Consider the following 25038-nt stretch of genomic DNA (forward strand, 5'->3'; position numbering starts at 1 on the left):
TTTTTCATTTTTTTAATTTTTTTTGGGGGGGTGGATCACCTCATATTCTATTGATTCTACATGTATGCACAAAAAATGTAGCTAAAGTCTTTGGCAGACACTTGACATGCTCTATTCGACGATATTGAACAGTATTACAAAATAATAGCTCCCCTATTAATTTCATTTCAGTATTTTATCAGTGAATGAATTATATATTTTCCATTGAGATAACATAATTTTCATCACTTACATGTAAGTAAAATAATTTTGTTTGTTTATATTATTGAGCAATGTCTAGATGATTCATTATTATTTTATTTACATGTATAATACTAATGTTTATTGTTGTAATCATGATTTTTGGTTTTTATCACATCTTTGATGAAAACAGCTTTTCGCTGATCCTTTGTACCTGAATAACTATATTCTCATAAAAAAATAAATATATTACTTCTCAGCATACTACAAGAAGGTATTTGCTTCATTAAAATTACATAAAGAACTTTTTCTATGTAAAGACAGTGTTTTCTTGTACATTGTATCCATGCTTCATATCCAATGAAGCACTGCAAGACAAGATACCAACTATGTAAGCCTAAGACATTTCTTTCCTTGAAACAATTCACAAGACTTCTCCTACTTATCGGAGACGGTTACAAAAGAAAGTTGTACTCATGTTAAGCTGAACTGCAGAGCTTCATTACATTGAATCTGGAGGTTTGTAACCAAGCTCCGCATTTCTACATCTAATTGAACCCTCGGCTTCCTAATAGACTACAGGCCTTTGTATGTCAAGAAACTACACAATAACCATGGCGATTGTTGCTTAGGCAACCTGGTCGTTTGCATGATAAGGTTGTTAGCAGGGCCAGGGCCGCCGTGGTACAAATTTGCCAACGACTGGCTCTGCAAAATAAGGCAAATTGAAGCTAGAGAGGAGCAAATTGTGACTGTAGACTTTCAAATGAAAAAAAGGATAATGCTATCAGGATAGTATTAGCCTGGGGGCACAAAACAAGGAAGGAAAAAATACATAGCACAACATGCATACAACACTAAGGGATACAGCAAATTAAATGTCAAAGCAATGGACGAAAAAAAGGGTTTCAAAAATGATTTAAAAACCATGATACATACATTTTTTATGCTGGGTATATTCTAAAAATAAAGATATTTTGCCAAGAGAAGTAAAAGTGGCACTATGAACAGATCTACAATCCATTTGTACAAGTAGCCCCATTGGGAGGGGGGCAATCAAATTATATTTTGATGAGGTTGTGCCTCACGAAACCCTGAAATGGGGGTCTAAGGAACTGACCACAAGGGTAAAATACTGGGCCTTGGGAACTAAATATATGCCAAGCTGTGTGAAAACCAGGGTCTATGGAACGGGATTGCGTGGTAGGTACAGTGCACACTAGGCTGTGCATCTAAATGTGGGCGCTAGCGGTGCATGGAGCTGCCAGCGGAGGGAGTTGTGAAGCCTTGCATGCAGCTCTCACATGCGGTGCTCGAGCTGGACAGTTTTGGCAGGGCTAGGGAACTGAGATGTTTCGTTATGGCGGTCTCACGAGCAGGGCAGGGCAGCTTCTGAAGTTAACTTTTGTCATTCAAAGTATCTAGGGAACTGAAAATTAGGTCTGAAAAAGGGGGTCCTCAAAGCGGCACGTATCCGTATCACGGTGCTGCCCCCCCCCCCCCCCTGCAAGTAGCTTACTGAATATGCTGAGAGGCCCAAGAAGTAAATTATATATGGGCATACATACCGGTAGGTAAATGTTAAAAGTTCTTGCAACAGACATTTAAGTCAGTCATTAACTTTTTCCAAGATTGTATATAAAGAAAAATAAAAAGAAATCCCTCTTCTAAGCTCCATCTTCTGCTGAAAATCATAATTTCAAACTTCTAGGTCAGACTGAGAGGTCATTTATAACCTTTTCTCATGCTTTCTTAACCCAAAACTATTTTTCCATTTTCCATGGGCCAAAATTTCTACCGAACCCTGGCTTGCTTTTCTCACACAAAATTCTGTAATCCTGGACTTGTGGTAGCCATTCATGAGCATCTGTGATAGGACGACATCACTGGCTCTGTTGCCCCTACAGAACATACATGGTACTCCGTCCTTGGCTTGGCCAAATTTGTTTTCTCATGATAACTCAACCCCAGAATGTCAAGTTTAACGCAGCGATTGCCCAGCTTACCTTGCAATTAATTTTGCAGGGCCAAATAATCCTGTACTCAAGGTTAGCCCACTTTTAAAACATGTTGTGAGAGAATAAAGTGGGCAAAGCTTATCCCCAGACTTTACTTGGGGCTAACTTTAACCATTTAGCCCCAACCTTTTATAGTATGAGGTTAAAGAAAACTTTGCTTTACATAACAAAAGGGTAACATTGAACATTATCAAGATATCCATGAGTCAAATGACCCATAAGGATTCATATGATCATACAATAGGCCACTGGCAGATCAGGGGGGGCACAGCTGTCCCGTCCCCCCCCCCCCCTTTGAAACACAATAAGAATTTCTAATGTTAAAATGCCGTTCAAACAGAAGTGCACCCTCACCCCCTTTTGAAAGTGAAGTCCTTTTTTTTGCTTTTCAAATTTTTTCGTTGAAGAAATAGGGGAGACCGGGGTTAGTTCGGTAAGTTGAAAAATTGTAATTTTCTTTAACGCCTAAAAAGTAAGTTTATGCAATACTGCCCTCAATTTGTTATTGATACCACAACTGTTGTATTATTAATAGCAATTAATTGAGGGCAGTATTGCATAAATCTACTTTACAGGCGTTAATGAAAATTACCATGTTTTCAACTTACCCCATGTTCCAACTAACCCCGGTCTCCCCTACCCTTAATTTTTGGTTAAAACCCTTTTTTTGTCAGTTTTTCGTGGACAAAATCTGACACAATAAAAACATTTCTTGTTTAGAATTTGTTAAAAAATAACCTTTTAGCCAATAAAACTGTACTCAGTGTTTTGAGAGTGCAGACTTTTGACTTGGTTCTTGCACACACTCCATTTTAACAACTAGCCTCAATCACTTCACACAAATGACGTAAAATCCACATTAGATTGTAAACATAGACATCTTTATGAAAAAAAAATCTGGCCATAACTTTTTAAGCAAGTCACTATTAGACATGTGCTGGAACTATTCTTTAACTCATCTTTTTTGTACAGCATTGTGTCTGGACAAGTAAAGACTACTCACAGATTTAAAGGGAACATCAGACTGTGGGAATGGTATATTGGATACCATATCGCCATTGCAGTGTGTACACAATGTACATACTGTAATATGCTGTAAAGTAATATTTCTGATTTTTACCTCCATCACATACATGTACATGCACCTTGTCTGCATTCCACATCAATTCAAAGGGCCATTTTACGTGTACATGGTATCATAAGGAGGGGGGGGGGGTCTAAACATCAGTGGCCCTATTAAAAAATTTTACTTCACAGCTAAAAATTAAAAAAATCAGGTCAAGGTCGCCTTTTCTTGTCACATTGAGGTAATAATATCCAAGTCCTGTGGACGGGGACGTCATATCACTCACAACGTGATATGCACTATAAAAGAACTTACTATCATTTTGCCTGTCAGGCAAATGTCAACATTTTATGTATATTAAAATGCATGAAAGAACCCTATGCCTACAGTTCATCCATAAGCTTCTTTTTTATTATCTTTTTTTATTTGGATATTGATTCTCTTGATTTTTTTAATGTCATACACATCATACACATATATTTTGGAGGTAGGGTAGGGGAGGGGCTGGATTTCAATTTCAGCTAATTCTATCAGTTATACTAACTTAATCTGACTGTCTGGTATATGAGACTATTTTTTTTTTTTACTGTAGGGTCTAAACAAAGGACCTTGGCTTGTGCCTAGGCTGTAGGGCCACGCACCAGCGAATCAATATACTACCGCTTTAATGATGAACAAGAGAGAACGAGGTATAGAAGTTCTATGGAGTGTGTGTGTATTTACATACATACACACATGCACTGTGGTGCCGCGGCTTCCAAATGAGCAAATGAGTGAGTGTGTATAAAGTAAGTGTGAGTGTGGTGTTTCGGTAGATTCACATGGCATATAATACTGGATGTTAGGAGCCTACTCCTGCCTGACAGGGTGTATGTGTTTACAAACACACACAACACCAGTTGAAGACCCAAAATTTATGTCAAGCTAGCTTCCAACTCTCCCGGCAGTACTTTATGCAAATTTGATCCTCATCACGTATGTATAGATCCCGCTCCAAGTTTCTCACCGGGATGTCCTAGTGTAATTAAACATCAATCCATTAGCACGGATTTGCATAAATACATTCATTGTGCAAAAAGAGAATTATGAAGCGATAGCCAGATCCTCTAAATTTGTTATTCAGTCCTGCTGATATGCGACAACTTGATTTTTCTGTTTTTATGTTCACTATTAAGTACATTCACAGATAACAATGATATCCTTCTTTTTTCGTATCATTGCAAAAAGAGGTGCACAAGCAATTGTTGATTTTTTTTCAATGCATTATGAAGTTTACCAAATGAAAAAAAAATCAATATCTGCAAACTAGGACAAAATATATTGAGAGAATTGTGATCACTAATAGTAATATTCCACTAAAAGAAATGAAAGAGAATTTATTAAAAACTTGCTCAAAAAATTACAGGTAAGTAAAAATTCATGCTTCATTTTCTTAATTGTACGCCCTACGTCATTTTTTTCTGTATTTTAAGTGAAAAGTCAGGCTTCATTTTCTAAAATGTATGCCCTATGTCATTTTTTTTGTATCAAGCAAATAGAAAGAAACATCTACCATGAAAAGGAGGAAACAAATTTGAATGGGGGGGGTATTCCCTCTTTTGCAACTTACTGAGGCATTGGGGCCCCACGTGTTTGGTTTTTTTTCTGGTTTCAGCTTGATTTTTTTTGGGGGGGTACATATTCACAATACCTTGTCTGGACAGCAGTGATTATTAGAATACTATATCTAGGTAACTTCTGTAAATACAAAATACTACATGCAACTTTTACATTGTATGTGGTGAAAGTAATCTTGCTTGTAACTTAAGTGCCGTATGTATGTAATAGCATGTGGAGAGGGCTAATTTGCATCATGTAGTGATGTACATACTGAAATTTTAAAGTTGTATTACATACTGTATACATTTAAACAGAATTGTATCAAATGCAAAATATTGTATATATACACCATGTGAGGGTTGAGGATGGCGAAAAAACACAAAAACATGACATGTGAACTTGGTAGTGATTGACCAACATATAGGCCGATAATGACATATGTACTGTGCATTTCCTACATTTGTACAGTGTACAGTATAAACGCAATGCAAACACCATTTTTACTTGCATCAGTAGTCTCGACTCAAGGCTAGGGTTCATGTAGGTCACTTCTGATGGAGATGTAGTGCCAGGGAGGGGAAGAGATAGTGGTTGGGGTGTGGATTTATTATGCATCTCCAATGCTCATTTGATAACATCGCCGGAATCTCCGCTTTGTACAAAAAGGCAGGAAATGTATTTTTATTTTTATAAACAGGCATGTACATGTACATGTATGTACAAACATTCAACAAGTACAACTGATGGTAACACATAACGATTAATATCAGCACATGACACCGGCTTATGTTTGTATGTTTTGGGGGGCAATATTAAAAAGAATAATATGTTTTTTATTTTATTTTTAGGGACCAGTAAATTTTAGGTACAGACCAGTAAAAAACTGAAACACTGGGTACCTACTGGTCCGACACAAACAGGTTGAACCAGTAGAAAAAAGGGAGCCATGTTAATATTTTTCTTTATTTTCAGAAAATAAGGTTACAAAATTTGAGTAAGTAACTACGAATATCATCTTCACTATAGTATTATTGAGTTTTTTAATGAGTCATTTTAAATACAATTTATCCATTCATTTGTGTTCTTTATCCACAATACCATTATTAACTGATTCATTCATCCAATTTTCCAGTCAGGTATTATCTCATTGAATGTACATCAGGGGGCCTCTTCCATTGAAGAGTGGATACAATGCATGACCAAAAAAAACATGTGAGGAAAACTATGTGTTTAAGGTCCAATTTGCAAGGGTATAAGATCACTAGATCTACATGTCAAGGGTCCCATTTGAGTGAGGTGTGTGGGGTGGTACTTCATCTAGTTCTAGACGTTTTCAATTTAATTCTATTCTCCATCGTATCGTTATATCCCGTGCGTGCGTACGCCCAAGCCAAGTGAGCGTACACACGTATGGGATAGTACAATATGACTGAGCATAGAATTCAATTGAAATTGTCTAGAACTACATGTACATGTAGACTACACATAGGTGGTACTAAACCCTATGTCAATGAAAGTAAAAGGTAAAGCCGACATCTGTGATCATGTCCGTGACATAACAATTAAGATATTGTACTTGTTTTATGATGAAAGTCGTGGGATTCGACAAAATGGAATTCAGGCCTTTCTTTCTCGTAGCATGTTTTTCTCTGTGACCATTTTGATGAGGAAGGGGAAAAGGTACAAAAGTGCAAATTTTGGGACAAAAAAGTTGAACTTAAATCAGGATACAACAGTAGCTCTTTATATTATAAATCTCCTTTTATCTCAATGACTACTTTAAGTGTACACAGATGCCAATGCACAGTATCATGCTACTGTACATTTACCAATGACAACAATCACAGTATCTTTTTTCTCTCTCTCTACTACAAATTAAGTGCGCTCACGATTCAATTATGACCAGTGGGCTATTAGACAAATGGAAATTTGTCACATGTGTGCTCAGGACCACCATTTTCCTCCTTGTTCTTCCTGACCTGTCATTGGCCATTTCCCCACGCGACCATGATGCCAAGCCCCGCCCCTTTTCTCATGCTTGACTTCTTATCGTTTGTTGCCACACATTCTGGCCGATTTCCGTCTATCAGGGGTATCCTGTCAGCAGTACTGTGCTTTAATTCAATCGTTGCCCATCTCTCACCAAAACTAAACTAACTTTATCACATTCATTCATAAAAAAAGAACGAAAGGAGCTGACTGCAGCATAAACACAAGAATGGATTCAAAGAGAAATTCCAAATAAATGGTTAAAACAATATTACGCAAAATTTATCTATTTTCTTCTTTAAATTCTTCTGAACAATAGATTTGAATGTCTGTGTGTTTTTTTCAACAAAATTTTAACCTAAAAAAAATCATGGAATATCATGATACAAAGTCATCAAATCCTTATTAGACTATTGACATCAAAAAAATTATATTTGAGGGAAGGATCATTTGCTCTTATTGAATGTTCTGCATTGTGGAAAAGCCTTCCCAAAGATATCAAAGAATACAAGTCACATCTTAAGCGTTCTCAGTGATGAATGCATTTATCAATTTTTCATTACTTTAATTATCATTAAAAAAAACTCTCATTTTAAGTGATGTGTCAAAAATGAAAAAAAAAAATCTTTTTACGGCATATCACATTGAAGCATTTCATGTGGAGGCATCACTGTTTTAATAGTGGTTCTAATTCTCAAAAAGACAATTCTGGGCTTAAATCCCAGCCATGGTATTAATACAGCAAGAAATGTATCCACATCATGCTGCATCCAATCCAGGTGAGGAAAATGGGGACCTGGCAAAATAAATTACTTTAACTTAATACATGTAATTTAAGGGGCACTTTAAGCTTAAAGTGATTGGTTAACATTGGTTTGACTTTAAAAAAATCTGAGCTAGAAGGTCACACTTGTCACCTGTGTCTGTGATATGTTACAAAAATGAAGCCCAGAAAAAATTGCATTCAAAAATGATTATTTAGTGCTTCAAAAATGAAAATATAAAGTGACCAGAAACACCATCTTAATTTCATCCCATACACTTATGTGTACTATTTAGGCATCTATAACACGCCTATTTATGAAATCAGGGTTTGCCTTGTAGTTTTAGCTTTTCATTCTCAATAATGGTTGTTTTCAGGGTTTACCAGTTCTAATACATGCACTTGTACACATGTTTCATCTTGGTTTGAGAATTTTTTAATTCGGCTGGTCACAAAGTTAAACAATACCTTTAAGCCCATGTAATGCAGTGTGCTTTACAATAGCTACATGTATTTCTAGATAGATGGTACTGTACAAATGAAGATTTAACATCATTATTTCTTTCTGTGAAACAACTGTCCACGATCTCATCGTGAATGACCATTGTGAATAAAAGAACTGACATACTACCATGTACACGTGCATGTGAATATAAATAGTCTGTTGCCCTCAAACACACTCAAAAGCCTGCATTTTGCTTGGGGCTTTCAAAAACCTGTGAGCCTTGCTTCCTCTTTCTTCCATCTGCACTGCCATATCACCTGACGACACATTCAAGGGTCCAACTCCAACACTACCTGTCTCATAGTATGTTTATCCTTTGTGCAAGTTCGTGGGGTGGGTCAGAAAATGCAATGAAAATCATGATCAGTGTGAAAACTTGCTTGCTTCCATAAAACCCATTGGGAAATAGCTGAATATGCAGTATTTAAGTTTAACACGCATTTTACATCTAGAGAGTCTTCAACAGGTTAAATTGATTCAAACTCTGACATATTTCATGATAAACAAATAATGAATGTTTATGAGAACGGACAGAATACTTCACGAGGGGAAAGATGAAATGATCCATTCAACAAGGAGGAGCCATGTTATATGGGTCGTGAATTTCATCTTTCACTGAATGAAGTATTCTGTTCTTTGCACGAATGATAGAACATTCATAATTTGTTTTTTAATACATCAAACCAAACATGATTTCAATCATACTGCTGAACAGGCCAACAACATTGAACATGTAGCTTTAAAACACCTAGTGCCACCAGTCCAAGAAATAGTATCTGTTCAGATTTGGTGATGTGTATGGTATTGGACCAACACCAACACCATGCAGCTTAATAACACAAATCACCCAAAGCATGCAATCTGTACTGTAACTCCTTGCCTGATACACCACAAGCAATTTCTATCAAACTTAAGTTAAACATAACAAAATACTCCAATGGACTGCGTTTCTGATCTACCATATATGGCCTCAAATCTCAGATTCTGTTTTCAAAAAATAAGTATAAACGCACCCTCGGAACCAGAAATATGACTAACCAATTCCCTTCAACATTTCTCATTTCATTCCTACCTCTGACGGGAAGGAAGATATTCGTCACAGCTAATGAATCTGTGTTTCCCTTTAAGACCCATGTGAGCGCTGTTGCATCAATACTCCCAGAACAGGAGGATGCAAAGATTGCTTGTGATTTGCACTGATTACTGACGCTGCAGTTTTATTTAATTTCTTAATTCTTATATTTAAAACTTGTTTAAGACTGAAACCTATAGAATAAGAGTACTACAATTGTAAACACAGCAATTTTTTTAAAATGCAAGGGGGCAAAGAGTAATTTATAACTGAAAAAAACAGCCCCCCTAAATCATAGTTCAATACAAATTATACAAATTACAACAAATGGAGGAAATAAAGTCCTTCAGACTTTTACAACTTGAAAAAGATTTTCAGAAGCTTTAAACAAATTACAATGATAGGTACTGTACATGTACATGTAATTTGTCTATAAATTATGATAAATCATCAACAACTATCGGTTTCGTTTTCTCTGGGACTTGAAGTGAAGAAAAAAAATTCAGCATGTACAAAAAAACATTGATGTTGCCAATTTGAAAATGAGGTCAATTAATTTTCTTTCCTTTCTCTAGTATTAAGATGATCCTAATCCCATACAAAAAATTATTTTCATGTAGTATACATGAGTCATACACATGTGTACACCTATAGTGTATACATCCCCCCCCCCCCCCCACCTTGGGATAACTCAATTACACACAGGGCTACGAAATTCAGAAAATTCCCCTATGTACATGGGAAATTTGATCAAAGTGATGGCTAAAACACTAGCAGGCGGCTAACCTAAGAGATGGAGATTGAAACCGGCCTTTTCTTCACCGCACAATGACCCTAGCATGAACTGAACGTAATGAAGACGTTGGCTCATTACTCCTCTCGCTCGCTCTCTCTCCGCAATCTCAGTTCTTTATTTTTTTTGTCCTTTAGCAACCTGTTCAGCTACGGTGCTTACTTGTGAGAAGTGACATCACAAGAGATGGAAAATTCTTCTTTTACACATGTAGGTACATTGTAGAAAAGATGGTACACTGCATATTGGGACATACTGTACATGTACTGAAAGTTGTCATCATTGAATTCAACGCAAAGGCAAAACCAAAGTTTGGCTGAATTATTCAGAGAACAATTTATCAGTATGAAAATTCCTCAAACTGGATGACAAAATAGTAAAGTAATTCTAAAGTTGCATTAACAAGTAAAACATAAAATTGGTGTGAAGAAGAGAAGGAAAGCTATCCCCTGTATTAAGGTGTCTATTTTTTTCACTTAAATATTGTCTGTATACCCGTAATTTCTCCCTCAAATCAAAAGAAGTTACACAAATAATCTTACATGAAGATTCAAACAATTTGAATTGTTGGAGCAGGAAGTAGAATGTTAGTTTTATATCACAAAGCAACTACTTGGCATACAGCCTCATCCCTTAAATAGTTCAAACTTCCAACCATGGTAACTCAATACATTTTTCAACATTCTGAAGAATACAATTTTTCTATTTTGTATATCATTTTGTTTTCATATTTATCAACTTTATTTGTACAGTAGGAATTGAAGCAATTTGCTAATATTGTATGCAAACAGCCTAGTCATAGACTGAGACTTGTGTATGGAAGGTCAAAGAATAAGTTGAGTTTGTGCTAGTCTTGACTCCAAACTCACTTGCAGATCAAAATTTCAAACATGGTCTGTACCTGTAAATATTAGGGGTGGAGAACCCCTTGCAAGTTGGTCATACATAAAGATGGAGGATAAATACTTACGGCACGTAACCATGATCGCGTCCGTCCATCGGTACCGGCATTCCCGGCGCTGGCATACCAAACGGGAACCTTGGTCTGTCCCCCGGTCCGTCCAGGGCTGGGTTTTGCTCCGGCGGGAACGCTGGCAGGACAAACTCTTCGTTTGGTGTTTTGGATTGCAGCCCAATCTTGGAGCCGTGCGTTGTCGTCGCCAGGTTAAGATGGAATGTTCTCTCAGTTGGGGGGAAAAGGGTGAGGTTGACGAATTATCTGTGGACAAAGAGATTTAAAAATTCATATATAAACAGCTTCAGGTCAAAGACAAACTGCAATTTATACAATAAATCATAACTTTAAAATAAGTAAAAAGCAATCAATATTTATGCCTTGAATAGATTGTCAATCCAATATTTTAATTCCTGGAAAAAAATTTGAATAACCATATTTAGATCATAAAATATAATATCATCAATTTTGCTCATTGAATATTCATGAAGACATGCATAGAACAGTTTCACCAAAATAATGTAATTTTTTTTTTTTAATGTCATAACTTTGTTATACCTTGTATGAATTTGATCAAATTTTCAGTGTTTTGTTTGTCTGATTTATTGTTATCTGTTCAAACCATATTATTTTGAACCTGGAGTACCCCTTCAAGGTTTGAACTTTGAAATGAAAAATTGGGTGAAAAAAATAGAAATAAATATTTACATGTAAGTATAGGGATACTATAGGCCATAAATTGGTCAAACATAGGGGGTCTACATGTATCAGTCATTGGCCAGGGGACTGGTTATCAAGGGTAAGAAATATAACCAGGATGACATGGACCTAATTCGTAGAATGATAAGATGCAACACCTTGAACAAATTCATAGCGTGAGAGTGAAAAATATCAGTGGACATAAAACACAGTGATATTTACAGTATCTATGTAAATTTAAAACTACTGTCAGTATAGGATTATAAATTAACGTTATCACAAACCATGGTTTCCTTCATTTTAACAATATTCCTTTCTTTATACTCTTTCATCCTTTTATCCCTTTGAAATGAAAACATACCAAAAGGTAGTTTTGTAAGACAGACTTTAGAAGACAGTATGCTACATGGTTTCAGAAAACTAGCACAAAAACAGAAATTCTGAGAACTATATTTTGTAGAGCGGTATCTCGAACATAGTAATAAATGAGTTCCATCCGCTTGGATACGTCACTTGTTGTTGTTTTTTGTTTTGTTTTAAACAGACTCAATGAAAATCATTGCCGATTCTGATATAAATTCACCAACTGTACTTTCAGCACCCTGGGATCGTTGCTAAAACAATGGCTCAACACCACAGACTATACCGAAGTCTGAAGTGCTTTTCCCTCAGACCTTTATTACGATGATCACCCAACCAGTGCACTTTGAATTGATTTGGGAGAGGGAAATTTGCTTCAGGAGCTTTCTCTTTTCTCTATCCCATAGCCCAATTTAGACCAGATGAAATCTACGCTGAACCTTGCAATGAAACGTCATACATATATACATGTATAAGGAACAAAGTATATAAAGAGTGGGAAGAAATTGTGGAAGAGAAAGGTAGTCGGTAGAGAGGGGAAACTTTATCACTTTCTAGAGAAACATGAACATGCTATTCGGAAGTGTTCTGATGCAGCAGTTCTTGCCTATTATGATCAGAGGATTAGATGTGTTCACATCCTAACTTTGGCTTAAGAATTTACCAATACATGTAGCAGGATGAAATTTAAAACTTGGGCTGATGGAGTCAGGGCCTTACCAGACATTTCGAACCCCGCATTGCGACACTGGCCTGTTGCAGATGTACCATCATCCGTGGGGTCCTTTGGGGGTAATCTACATCGATCAGTTCACACTCGGGATATAAGCCATAGAGCTACTTGCATTTGTAACTTAATAGAATTTTTACAAATCAACATTCTCATTAGACAATGCACATTCTCTCCATCTGTTTCATTTAACCCACACACAAATTGTAATAAAAATTATGTTACATGTATTGTCATTCAGAAAAAAAAATGTCTTAAAATATAACTCAAATCCCTTCTTGTACGTACATGTACTTGCACAGGTACATACATGTACATGTATATCTTTCAATGCAGCCAAACCATTTATTCCTTAGTCTGAATAACCCGTCTGAATGCAGAGTTAGGGTATATATGCAGCCAGAAACAAAGCAGCAATGGTGACATTTCCAGGGGTTGCAGAAATATATTCATGCAAGCCTGTATTACAATATGAAAAGGACTCTGAATATATCGACATGAGTTACAAAATGGTGTTGAGGCAACAAAACGTAGAACCATATCCAAAACAAAAAGAGTTGAATATTAATTTAAGGAGGGTTTAAAAAACATAATTGCCTCAAAGCTACATACAGGTATAAAACAAGAATGCCTTCACTTGACTTAATAGTGGGTACATTTAGAGTAAAAGATGGAATTTGGCCATGACAGATCTCGTAAAAAATAAAAAATTAGTGATTTTTTGCACAAAATGTGAACTACATGTAATGTACCAGGACTTTAGTTTAATTCCAGTGAAAAACGGGTGTATATTGCATTTTGATAAAAGCATCTCGAAGTTATTTCTCAATACATAAACTCATTTTACACATATAAATCATGTTTATATACCCATACCATAATCAAAATTCATATAACACAGATGTACCATATCTTCCAAAGATATGAACTCATTAGCACCTACATGTGATGTTTATATTTTTTTAAAAAATGCATAAAGTGTGACTTCAAATAGCTTTTTAAAAAACCAAGTTTATTTTTGGTAATCAACACAATGGTGAGAATCATGCTATGTGGATGCATGCAATCATATTCATACATGTATATAAAAGAAATACAAGTTCAACAAATATGTCCATGTAGGCACTTTTTATAAAGCAAGTATTAAAAAGTCCTGCTTATTTGTAGGTAATACGGCAGGGAAAGATTATGCATTAACATGTGGATATCTAATGCAGATGTGAACTGACTCTTGACTATCAAGACAGAAAAAAAGAATTTATGCAGCACTACCAGGCATGCATTTTGGACAAATGTGAACAGGTTCACATATACTCTTGGACCTAATGCCTACATGTAAATCTGCAATGTAGTTGATTACATACATGTCTGTAGCTTTAACATTGCACAAAAAAAGGGATTTCTGTAGCTCTTGTTTATATTTTCCAGGGCTCTTTTGAGCAATTCAGGGGTGAAATCACCCAAACCTCTGTGTAATTCTTTTCCCTGGTGTACATGTACATGTACTATATAAATTATGTCTTCCTGATTTCTCCATTTTCTTTCCTTTCATGTGATCCCATTCAGTGCCATGTACATGTATGTAGTTTTGGTTCCATATTGAATATATCATTTTTTAGCCTTGAGTCATCAATCTAAACAATGCGAGTGACCCCTTGGTCATCTACGTAAACCACTGATGCATTACACTGTACAGTGCGCCGTGCATCCACCTCCCCCACAATCAATTCAACACTCTAATATCATCACCGCTTCTCCACCATCACCACCACACTTGCGCATCATGGAAGTATGAGAAATGGGTTGAACACAGATTCTCATGCTTACATGTACATGGACCTACATGTACTACATGCAGGTTCATGCATGTACAGACAATAGATGATGATAAAATGGTTGGAAAAAGTATTGAAACTGAATGTCTCCCTTTTGAACAATTTTTACAAAGTTCCTTCCCTATGAATTTTCATAGCTTTGAGAGAGAAAAAAGTCCTGATCATCCAATTTTGGGTGGCCGTGCCTAAATTTTAGTAGCCCATGTAGATGACCCGTCCTAATTTATGTCAAGCCCTGTATGGATATCTATTACTCAAATTTTGTCTGTTAAAATTTTCAAATAAACAGTATGCTTTTGAATATTACATGAACAACATGTTTTTCTTTCTCCTACCCTCCAAAGTGGATCAATAAGTAATGTGCATCAAGTCTGTCTGCAGTTCAAGCTACACTGTCGATCAGCAGAGTCAGCATGGGCCTATGAAAAAATGTGCGAAGAGACGATTGTGCATTGTGTGGCTACATAGGCACTGTGCACTGATCTTGTATTGGAAACTTGGGTTGATGTGGATGTACAGTACATGTTTACAGGTGCTGTACAGTACATTTTCATATTATTACCATGTTGAACATCAAACTCAAGGTAAAGACTGATCACAGAATCACTATGAGAATGAAAATGGCATTCACAAACAGGTTTCCTCATGGAAACCATTTCTTTGCTGGGGATATTCTCTTCCTACCCCTGGTCATTCCAAATGTTTTAAAACACATTGAGAAACCAGACCTTTTGTGTATTAAAATTTACACTTGAAAGCTACACGTAATTTAGACATTTTGGGATGGGGAGGGTAGGGGGGAGGAGGGCTAAAATCTATTTCGGCCCACAATTTCTTTTTTTTTCCTCTTGGAAAACTCTAAATCTTTACATCTTCATGTACAGTACACATGCAGGCCTACTGTTTGCACTGATCAATAATCGAAAAATTAATTACTCATTTGCAGTGACATTTCACTTGTCTTGGAAGCAAAAAATGTAGAGAAATGCATGTACAAGAGATATACAGTACATGTACAAGTCTGTTATTCACCTTTGCAAAGTACAGTATGATTGTTAAATTTTGTCCAACTCCAAATTCATTTTTTCCCCAATTTTGGCAGTATCGCACAAATACTGTATGTAGTCTGTACTACATGTACATGTAGTCTCAGTCTCCACTGTTATTATTTCATTAATCATAATAGTTTGTTCAATCTTCCACAACAAAGTAAACAAGACATTACGTGAGTATAATATCCAGGACTTGAGAGCAACTCTAAGACATACATGTACTGTGCAACCATCAACCTCTGTAATTATAGGCAATGTCAAAGAATTAACAATGACCCTCAATGGCATTTCCTACATTTGAAAAGGAACTTCCTTTTTGTAGTAACCTGAATTTTAATGCATGTTAATTTTAGTAACGAACTGAAAGCTTTAATAACAATATGTTTCAGTTTCACACTTGTTTTGTGTCTATTAAAGAGGATCTACTTGTACATGTAGAGTAGAAGAGCAAATGTGTACATGTATTTACTGTGTTATTACATTTTTCAAAATCATTTTGCATTTACAGCAAACATGTAGGAAAAAGTACTTCAACTGTAATGCAACAGAGTTCATCCTTGTATTAATTATCTAGTCTACCATAATTTCCTATTTATAACAACAAACATACACTGTAGATATACAAGACTCGACATTAGCGGTGGCCCGGTGGCCCGGGGCCACCAAAAATTCATCTCGGGCAACCATTATTGAAAAAATGTTAAGTTTTGGTGGCCCGAATCGGGCAACCAATAATTTTCAAAGTAGTGCAATTTTTCTCCCGATTTTGCATGCATTTATCAACCTTCTACAGTTAAAATTGCAAGCCAATTCGTCATGCGCCTTTTTTGTTAATCTACACACAAATACACACACACAAAGATTGCATAGTCATGACAGTATGTAGGCCTACAGCTAGCATACAGTATAGCCGGCCGTGCGGGCTGTCTGGCTGAGCTTTGCATGCATGAAACCAATGCAGCTAGCTGTGCACGAGCAGACTATTCAGACCTAGGGAGCTACGATACGAAATGTTACTGCCAATGCTAAGAAATCTTCCCCAGAACTTTGGAAATCTACGTCAAAGTCACATTTTACACCAATGAAATGCCCTTCTACAGTCCATGTTACTGAAACCTGATTAATTGCAGCATTAAAAGGAGGAATTATGACCTCTCTTTTGACTCAAAAAGACCGATTTCCAAATGCATTAATACACATAAAACACATAGGTGAGTACATCACAGTCCCATATGTGCATTTGTATGTATGTTGATATTTGGTTTATTTCGAAGCTGTGTCTCTTTGAGCCAAAAATAAATAGGCCGCTCTTTCTTTCTTGTTTACAAATGACTTCTTAAACCACTCTTAAGGAAGTAAATACTTTGGGAAGGCATTTCATTGATACGACATGCGATTTTTTTCCATCATTTTGTCAAATATAGGGAAGGAATTTTCTCACTGTTTTTTCCAGATAACTTGCCATTTTATTTTTTTCTTTCATTTTTTTCAGTGATTAAACCATTTATACCCATTCCCTTTGAAAATGCCTGATTAAAGATCATGTTTCTACTGAATAATAATAATTTTCCCCATTTTTTGATAATTTTGTTTTATTTATTTTTCTTAAATTTTCTTTTGTTTTTTCTCAATTTTTTTTTTATGACCTGTTCTTTGTTTTTTTCTTTCTTCATTTTTTCTTTTGTTTTATTTCACTTACCGTATTCATTTTTACAATTTTTGTTTTCTTTTTTCAATATACTATTCTAAAAATTATTTTTGTTTATTTCCCCCTTTTACACATTGTTCTAATTCTGCAGCATGTGATTTTCTCCTGCTATAATATGCTGGAAAAGAGAAAATAAACTGGATTTGGGGCCTGCATAATCTAGGTTTTACAATCAAAGGAAGAAAAGAAAAATCATTGTTTTGTAAATCTATCTGAGTTTGATATACATGTATGCACTATTTATTTACTTTACCATTATGAGTATGTGTCTATACGGAGATTAAAAATCTACACAACCTGGGAACAATATATATTACCACAAATTAAGCAAAGTAAAATAACAGCAAGCACGATTTACATACAAGATGTACAAAGAATAGTGGTACGTGTTAGTGATTGCAGAATATTTCAGTTTGTTTTATTCATTTTAATTAATGTTTTTCTTTATATTTTTCGGGCCACCAAACCTTATTAGTGGGCCACCAAAAAAAATTATTTGAAGGTTTTGGTGGCCCGAACGGGCCACCACCAAAAAAGTTAATGTGGAGCCTAGAGATATATATGTAAATATTATTAAAAACAAAATGAACATTTACAAACTAAATTGGTATCTGATCAGAATTCATGTTGTAAAACGATAATCAATCCATTCCCAGACTTGCATTCAAGGATCTGGTTCCTGAAAACTCTAATCCTTTATCTTAAACTCACACAAGTCAATATACAGTACATGTAACGCAATAAAAAAAAAACAGTGCTTCATTAGCACGCACTTCCACTGCTTTCAAAACTTATGGTCAAGACTCAAGTCCAGTTTATACATGTGAGACCCATTTTACATCTGGAAAACTGCTGACTTGTGGCAGGCCTGATTCTAGTTGCAATCTTGATGAGAGGTGGATTAGCTTCATGAACGGACCTGGTCCGTACAGTATGAACCTGTTTACATCACAGCATTAGGGCAATTCTTATTTGAAAGATTGTGATGATTCTACTCGCGAGCTCATCATGATCTTTCCTCCTCTTGATTCACACTGGAGCAAAACATTGCGATCTGGACCCGTAAAAACATTGCGGTCTTTTGCACATGAGTGTGCTATCCAGCTTGCTTTGCCTATTGGCAACGCACAAAATTTAAACAAAACATCGCAAGTTTTGGATCACTGCATTCACATTAGTATCATCGCAAGTAATTTACTCGCGATGGTAGAAGATCCACAAGACAACTCGCTAAGTTTCATGTGGCCTTTATCATGGAGTTTATGTACGTATATTCAATTCCCCCAATCGGTCACAGGAATTTATGTCAATTCGCAAGTAGGTTTCAAATTCGTGACCACTTCATACTGTATATTCAGTCTGAAGGCACATGTAATCTTAATTTTTATAAACTCAAGGACTGCAAAATGCAGACAATCTGCGTCAATAATTTGGACAATAAATACATGTATGCAGTAGCTACAGCGAGTACACTTCATAATCCTAGTTCTCCTCATACTGAAGTAAAATTTACCCCACTTTTGGCAAACTGGGGTCTGTGCTGCAAACTACTGCAAAGTGCAAGTGGACAAAGATAGGTTTGAAGTACATGTATGTTTGCGTTTACATCTACGAATCAGTGGCCAGTAGCCTGCCCTTAGTCCAGCCTGAGCCTACCTCTGGAGGTGGTCTCGGTTAGGTTCACTAAAAGGTGGTCTACATGTATAAAAGTTGGTTGAACGTGTTTACATCTTTTTTCTATCCTACCCATGGCAGGCCCCGGGCCAGCAATTTTCTGTTGTAACGAGGGTCTTAGTCAACCCAAACAAAAATACACAGCTCTTAAACAAGGATTATACTGAAAAGAACATGCAAAATTGCAAATCAAATGCAAAATGAGAATATCACGGTACGTACATGTATGTTGCACTCATTTCACTTGCACAAAAGAGTGATCCTACATGTACATATTACTCATGGAAAAAGTAAAATTATCATTCTTACGACTTGCCTTGACCTAGAGGAGATCCTCTTTATCCTAACAAAAAACAATCTTTGAAATTGAATTTTTGTATTTCGTATTGAATACAAAAATGTGTGACATCAGTTCCCTCCAGGATTAATAGTCATTATGCAAGTGAAATTTGAAGATACCAAGTAATTTCTTACATGTACTTTTATACATCCAATCTATCTTGGCATTGTGGCATGCACCTGTAATCGAAGTACATTACATAAGAAGCTATTATAAAGAAGATAAAAATTGAGGAGGGATCAAAGATTCAGGCCTAGGTCATGTCTTTAGGATGGTAACATCTAAGGTCGGTCCCTGGGGTAAATTATCATTTGTGAATGATTGGCCTGTAAAAACTCAATCTCACACACACAATTCTAATGGAAATTTTCAGTGCTAATTATCTCTATTTATTCAAATCAATTATTCATAGGTGGACCTAGCCTTTATTTAACTGCAGTTTTCTACAAGATGTAACCTACAGGTGCACATGTTTGGGTGATGTTCAAATGTCCTTTCCAGCGATCAACTCATCGACTTAAACACACAATTACCAGAACAGAACCAAATGACAAAAACAAAAACAATGCTTAAGTAGGGAGAGAATTACAGCTTTATATCCATGGTTACCAAAATGTGGTTTATGGTAGTTGCACATGTGGGTAGGCAAATATTCAGTAAGGCCATTACACTCAATGATATCTGACACGACAAATGATGTTTACATACTGGTCACATCACTCCCTTGTGGAGCTCATCAATTTCTAAAGTCATTCAAAGCCGGTATTAAAAAATGATAGAACATCAGAAATTAAATTATCAGGTATGAAAATCAAATAAAGGTAAACATGGCGCATTCATTATTTGACAAACTTGAGGCCTGATGAATTTACTATTTCAAGTCTTGCTGAAACATGCAATATTGGCTCATATTTTTCAGTATGGTCAGTTCCCCTTTGTCTGCGCGGTCTCCCAAGTCTGCGCACCCGCGTATCTGCATGATTCTACTAAAAGAAGATACGCAACGAGCACGAACTTTACACATGCAATACATAGACAGGTATTCATAAAAAAATCTGACTCAAAATGGTGGAAAAATAATGAATTTAGAGCATTTCATGTGACGACCTCAAAATGCAGCCTTTCTCCTCAAAATCCCTGAATCGTGTGCAAAGTGAATGAGTGCGCAAACATGGGGTACCTTTTTTTTTTAATCTGAAAATGACTGCCTGAGGTTTTTTCATGAAAATCCTATATTTTCTTTCATTTTTTAATGCGAAATTTGGTACACTTATAATATAAGGAACATTATTAACTAAAAGATTTTGTGAAATAAGACAAAATTCATGTTAAATCTTAACTCAAATTGTTAGGTGCGCAGACTTGGGGCCCACCATCATACTTCATGTAATTGAAATTTCATGCTTATTATATAGGATTCGCAAATAATTTTTGAATTATAATCAATCAATATTCACATTATTTTCCAGTAAGAATATGAGTAATTTTGAACCTAAATATATTTACCCATGACAAGAATTACTTTAATTTATTTTCATTTTTAGATTGGGCCCTGGCAGTCATGCAGGTTTGCCAATCACTACACAAGCTCTGCTTGAAATATGAAAAAAAAAAATACAATTTACACTTACGATTCATAACAAAAGTGGCCGATCGAGACAGGGAAGGAGAGAACTTTTCGTTTTTTTGAGGTTCCAGTTTGTGCCCAGATGTCAGGAAACTGCCACTCGTTAGACCTTCATCCATATAATCGTGGTAAGTGCTTGATTTCTGTTTTAACTATTTATTCGGAGAATTATTTTGACCATACCGTAAGGGCACTAGTATTCAACCCGTTTGGAGAGTTTTCTCAAATATGTAGAAATATAGAATTTACCTGAATATCAGACCCATCTTATTTCATGGAGCAAATGATTATTCCTTTTCCGTTATTTTTTTCTTCAACCAGTCGACTGTGTGCGAGGGCGATCAAATTACATGGCGACGGTTTTTGGCACTAGTATTCAATCCGTTGGCACTAGTATTCAACCTAGCGATAAAAGATGGTCCTGTCTCTCGATCTGCCCTCGTGCCATCCGACTATGGACTAGGCCATTTGAGATGAGACCAAACAGGGAATTAATCAAAGCCACAGACTTACATACATGTAGATCTAGATCTAATTTAGCAATCTAAACCCTTTTGAGATTTTCTATCTATCCTCACTAGGTTGAAGACTAGTGCCATTCAGTGCAAAAGGCCATCGCCGCATAATTTGATCTTACGCACATACAGTTGACAGATTGATAAAGAAAATACTGACAACAGATTACCCTGGAAAAAACAAAGATATGAAATGAAGATAAATTCCAAATTTCTAAATATTTTCGGAATACGTCAAAATCTTTGAATTCTGCCGGGTTGAATACTAGTGCCCATACGGTACTTCACGCTAGTCAGGTGAGTATGATCAATTACACATAAGGTCCTTGGCCCCCCCTGGGTTACACAATAGCGAGCCGTCTGTGTACGAGCACTCATTCAATGAACAAGGTTATAATATAACCTGTTCTCAGTTATATATCCATGTGTGGCAAAATAAGGGTGGCAATGTTTGGCTTATTTTCTCTTTTTCTTTGGGGCAAATGCTCGATTTTTTTACACTGACAGTTTTCATTACACCTATTTTTCCTACAACTTGGCTCTTATTTAAATTTGATTTTTTAAATCATTTTTTTCTTAATTAAAAATAGAGATCAAAAAATGAATTTTTTTTTGCCATATTACTTTTCACCAAAAGAGGGCGTACACAAAAATAAACCCCAAATTCAAGTTTTTGAGTGCTCTGGTGAATACAAAAATTATTCTTAAGTTACTAATGAAAAATAAATTGCAACTGTATGGAAATTAGTAATTTTGGTCACAAAAGTGATATTTTAATGATTTTTTAAAGTGTGTGCTCTGAGCTCTGTGCAACATTGGCATACCATAGTCCTATCTGTAGATTCCCCACAGGCAGGGTGGTAGCAGTGAACAAGTGTGTACGAGGAGAATTTTTTTTTTTTAATGTTTAATAAAACTCCTCGAAACAGACGGCTGCCAGCTGTCTAGTCCGTCCCTGGCCGGGTTAGCTGCACAGTATCTAGATAAAAAATCTCCATAATTCAAGACACATGCAATACTCATGTAAATACAAAGTTTTTGGCTGTCGAATCGAGTACACACGTAGCGAACGACCAACTCCAACCAAGCCACGGGCTTCGGCCTGGTACTTAGTTTTAGGCGAGTCAGATCAAGCCGACTACATACCGCGTACAACAGCAGCAACGAACAGACGTGACATGGGTGTCGAGCGGTGCCCTCGCCTTCAGAAGCCGTGTACGATTTGCATGCAGAGGGCGCATAGACCCACGCACTGCCATCAAATGTACGGGCTCATTTGTCACGTATTTTCGACATCAATTCGGGAAAAATTGACACCAAAATGAAACTTACCAATAATAAGTGTCAATGTCAATGGATATACATTCCTCTCGCCTACGAAAACACTTCTGAAACTCGATAATCATGCTTGTTTCTCTCACAGGAACACCACTGTTTTACAGGAGGACTCTACCCGAAGCCGACATAATTGCTTAGTTGCTTTCAAGTCATATTCGTATTTATGCATGTATACTCGTACATATTATTGCAACATTTCGAAGTACGTTTGAGTAACAAACAACTGGGTATAAAGACTAGTTAAAAATTTAAAGGGGTGATCGACGATTCGTATTTTTTCACAGCCGAGTCTAAATCATTTTTGTTTTGATCCGGGGGTTTTGATATGTACAATGTAACAATTTAATATATTCAGTGAGACTACCACTGATTATCACATCGAACAAGCACTAACGTTAAAATTCATGACAACAGTCGATCTGTAAAAGAATAGGTACAGGTGAAGTTCAGCCGCAAAAATGTAAAATAACCAAACTTATATTGGTGACAGATAGATTCAATGCAAAAGTAATTTTGATTATAGCAAAATAAAGTGAGGCCACCTGCACCACCACTAAGATATTGGTACAGCACCAACGGGCATGCAGAGATATATGCCAGTGCTGGAATCGGGGGGGGAACTGATCTCTCCACATCGTGGAGAGATATATGTGCTCGGGGGAGGGGTGAGGCATGCAGGAGGCGGAGGAAGTGATTCTCTTTGATACCTATGTAGGCCTACTATACACATATCAATAACCTTATGTTTGTTACTTTGTACTGGGCTATTTTAATCTGATGCAGTTATGCCTATAACAAAAGTTAAAAGATTATTGTGGTGCTACTCGGATTCCACACAAACTCGCGTAGATTTATAAATCATGATTAATTTTGGATCAATCAAAAGCAGAAACTTGTTGATACAAGAAAATACAATAGAAGAACATATAGCTCATTGAACAGTCATCTTGTAATTAAATCCCAAAATAGATTTTTTTTTACATTGTTTCCCACATTGAAAAATCTACTTTTACTTTTTTAAGCAAAATCACTGACAATATCCAAGAAGTTAACAAAAAGAAATAATGGATAAACTTGACTAAAAATGAGTAGTTAATGTTGTATAGACAGTTATAGTTTTGCATCCCAATCAATCTTTGAGTAAAATAATAATAATGATAATACTTTTATTACACGGGTGGATATAGGATTTCCTATGAACAACCCCCCCCCCCCTCCAAAAAAAGAGCAAAAAAAATCTTTACTCCTAATCAATGATTATTTATATCAGGAAAAAAAATGACGAAAAAGAAAGGTTTTCCCCACTCAATGGATGTCGATTTGTTCCAGGAAAAGTTTGACAGGCCCCCAAAAAAAATAACAACATAAAATAAAAATAAAAAAAGGTCCTCACTTGCGTTTGCACGACATATTCCCCTAAAAATATGTTTCTATGTCTCTCAAGGGGAGGGGGCACTGGTCGGATGTGCCCCTAGCTGGATCATAGGTCCATGGATCCGTCACTGTCATTCCCGCTGCTTTGAAATAAATTATTTTTAAATACATCATGGTTTCCGCTGTAAGATTCAGTCTAGAAAATCCGTTTAGAATTAAAACCAAAAAAAAAAGAATCAAGGAAAATGTATCAAAAAGATAGGTCAATGTCGTGAAACATACCCTTATGGAGGCAGACAGACAGACAGGCAGGCCGACAGAGTGACAGACAGACAAACAGACAGATGGACAGGCAGACATACAGACAGATAGATAGATAGATAGATAGATTGGCTATTCTGTTGTCTGACTTGCATTATGGGGTGTGAATATGAACGGAACAAATAGAAATGAGCAAAAATTAACCTTTCCCAGGGGTGTTGTTATCATTTTTTTTACATATTAAAATCACTCAATGTCACATAGTAAAGTATTATCAATCGTGATAGTACGCTAAAAAAATAGAAATGAAAGCGGGAACTGAGGTAAACTAATTCAGTAAAAGAAAAAGAATGGAGGGGCTTGTCTAGAAGCCATGCTAATATGGGAGGCACGCCCCTGTAAGGTATAAACAATTACAAATTAATGTACAATTAGGGGTGACGGTAGACAATCTAAAAAGCACTATACAAAATAATTATCAAAAGTTCCAACGAATGAGTGACAAAAATGTAAAGAAAATGTGATAATATCAATAATATTAATTATAATGATATGTATAGACTAACTAATTTTTTCTAATTTCCC

At 36.1% G+C, this 25038-nt stretch overlaps 1 protein-coding gene across 5 annotated transcripts in view; it reads right to left on the minus strand.

The window, feature by feature from the left end:
• The window catches only part of LOC121425004 (LIM domain-binding protein 2-like), an 83933-nt gene extending 60960 nt beyond the window's left edge, over positions 1 to 22973 (minus strand). For 2 of the 5 annotated variants that reach the window (XM_041620924.1, XM_041620923.1), the window contains exons 1-2: positions 22813 to 22972; positions 10956 to 11204 (exon numbers count right to left, since the gene is read on the minus strand). In XM_041620924.1, the coding sequence (XP_041476858.1) occupies positions 10956 to 11011 (56 nt within the window). In that variant the 5' untranslated portion in view covers positions 11012 to 11204; positions 22813 to 22972. Of the gene's footprint in view, positions 1 to 10955; positions 11205 to 22812 lie in introns of all 5 variants that reach the window. The other 3 variants (XM_041620925.1, XM_041620922.1, XM_041620921.1) reach the window with 2 other exon arrangements.
• Positions 22974 to 25038: the final 2065 nt, after the last annotated feature.

Source organism: Lytechinus variegatus, chromosome 12 (genome assembly GCF_018143015.1).
Source record: "Lytechinus variegatus isolate NC3 chromosome 12, Lvar_3.0, whole genome shotgun sequence".
NCBI classification, from domain to species: domain Eukaryota; kingdom Metazoa; phylum Echinodermata; class Echinoidea; order Temnopleuroida; family Toxopneustidae; genus Lytechinus; species Lytechinus variegatus.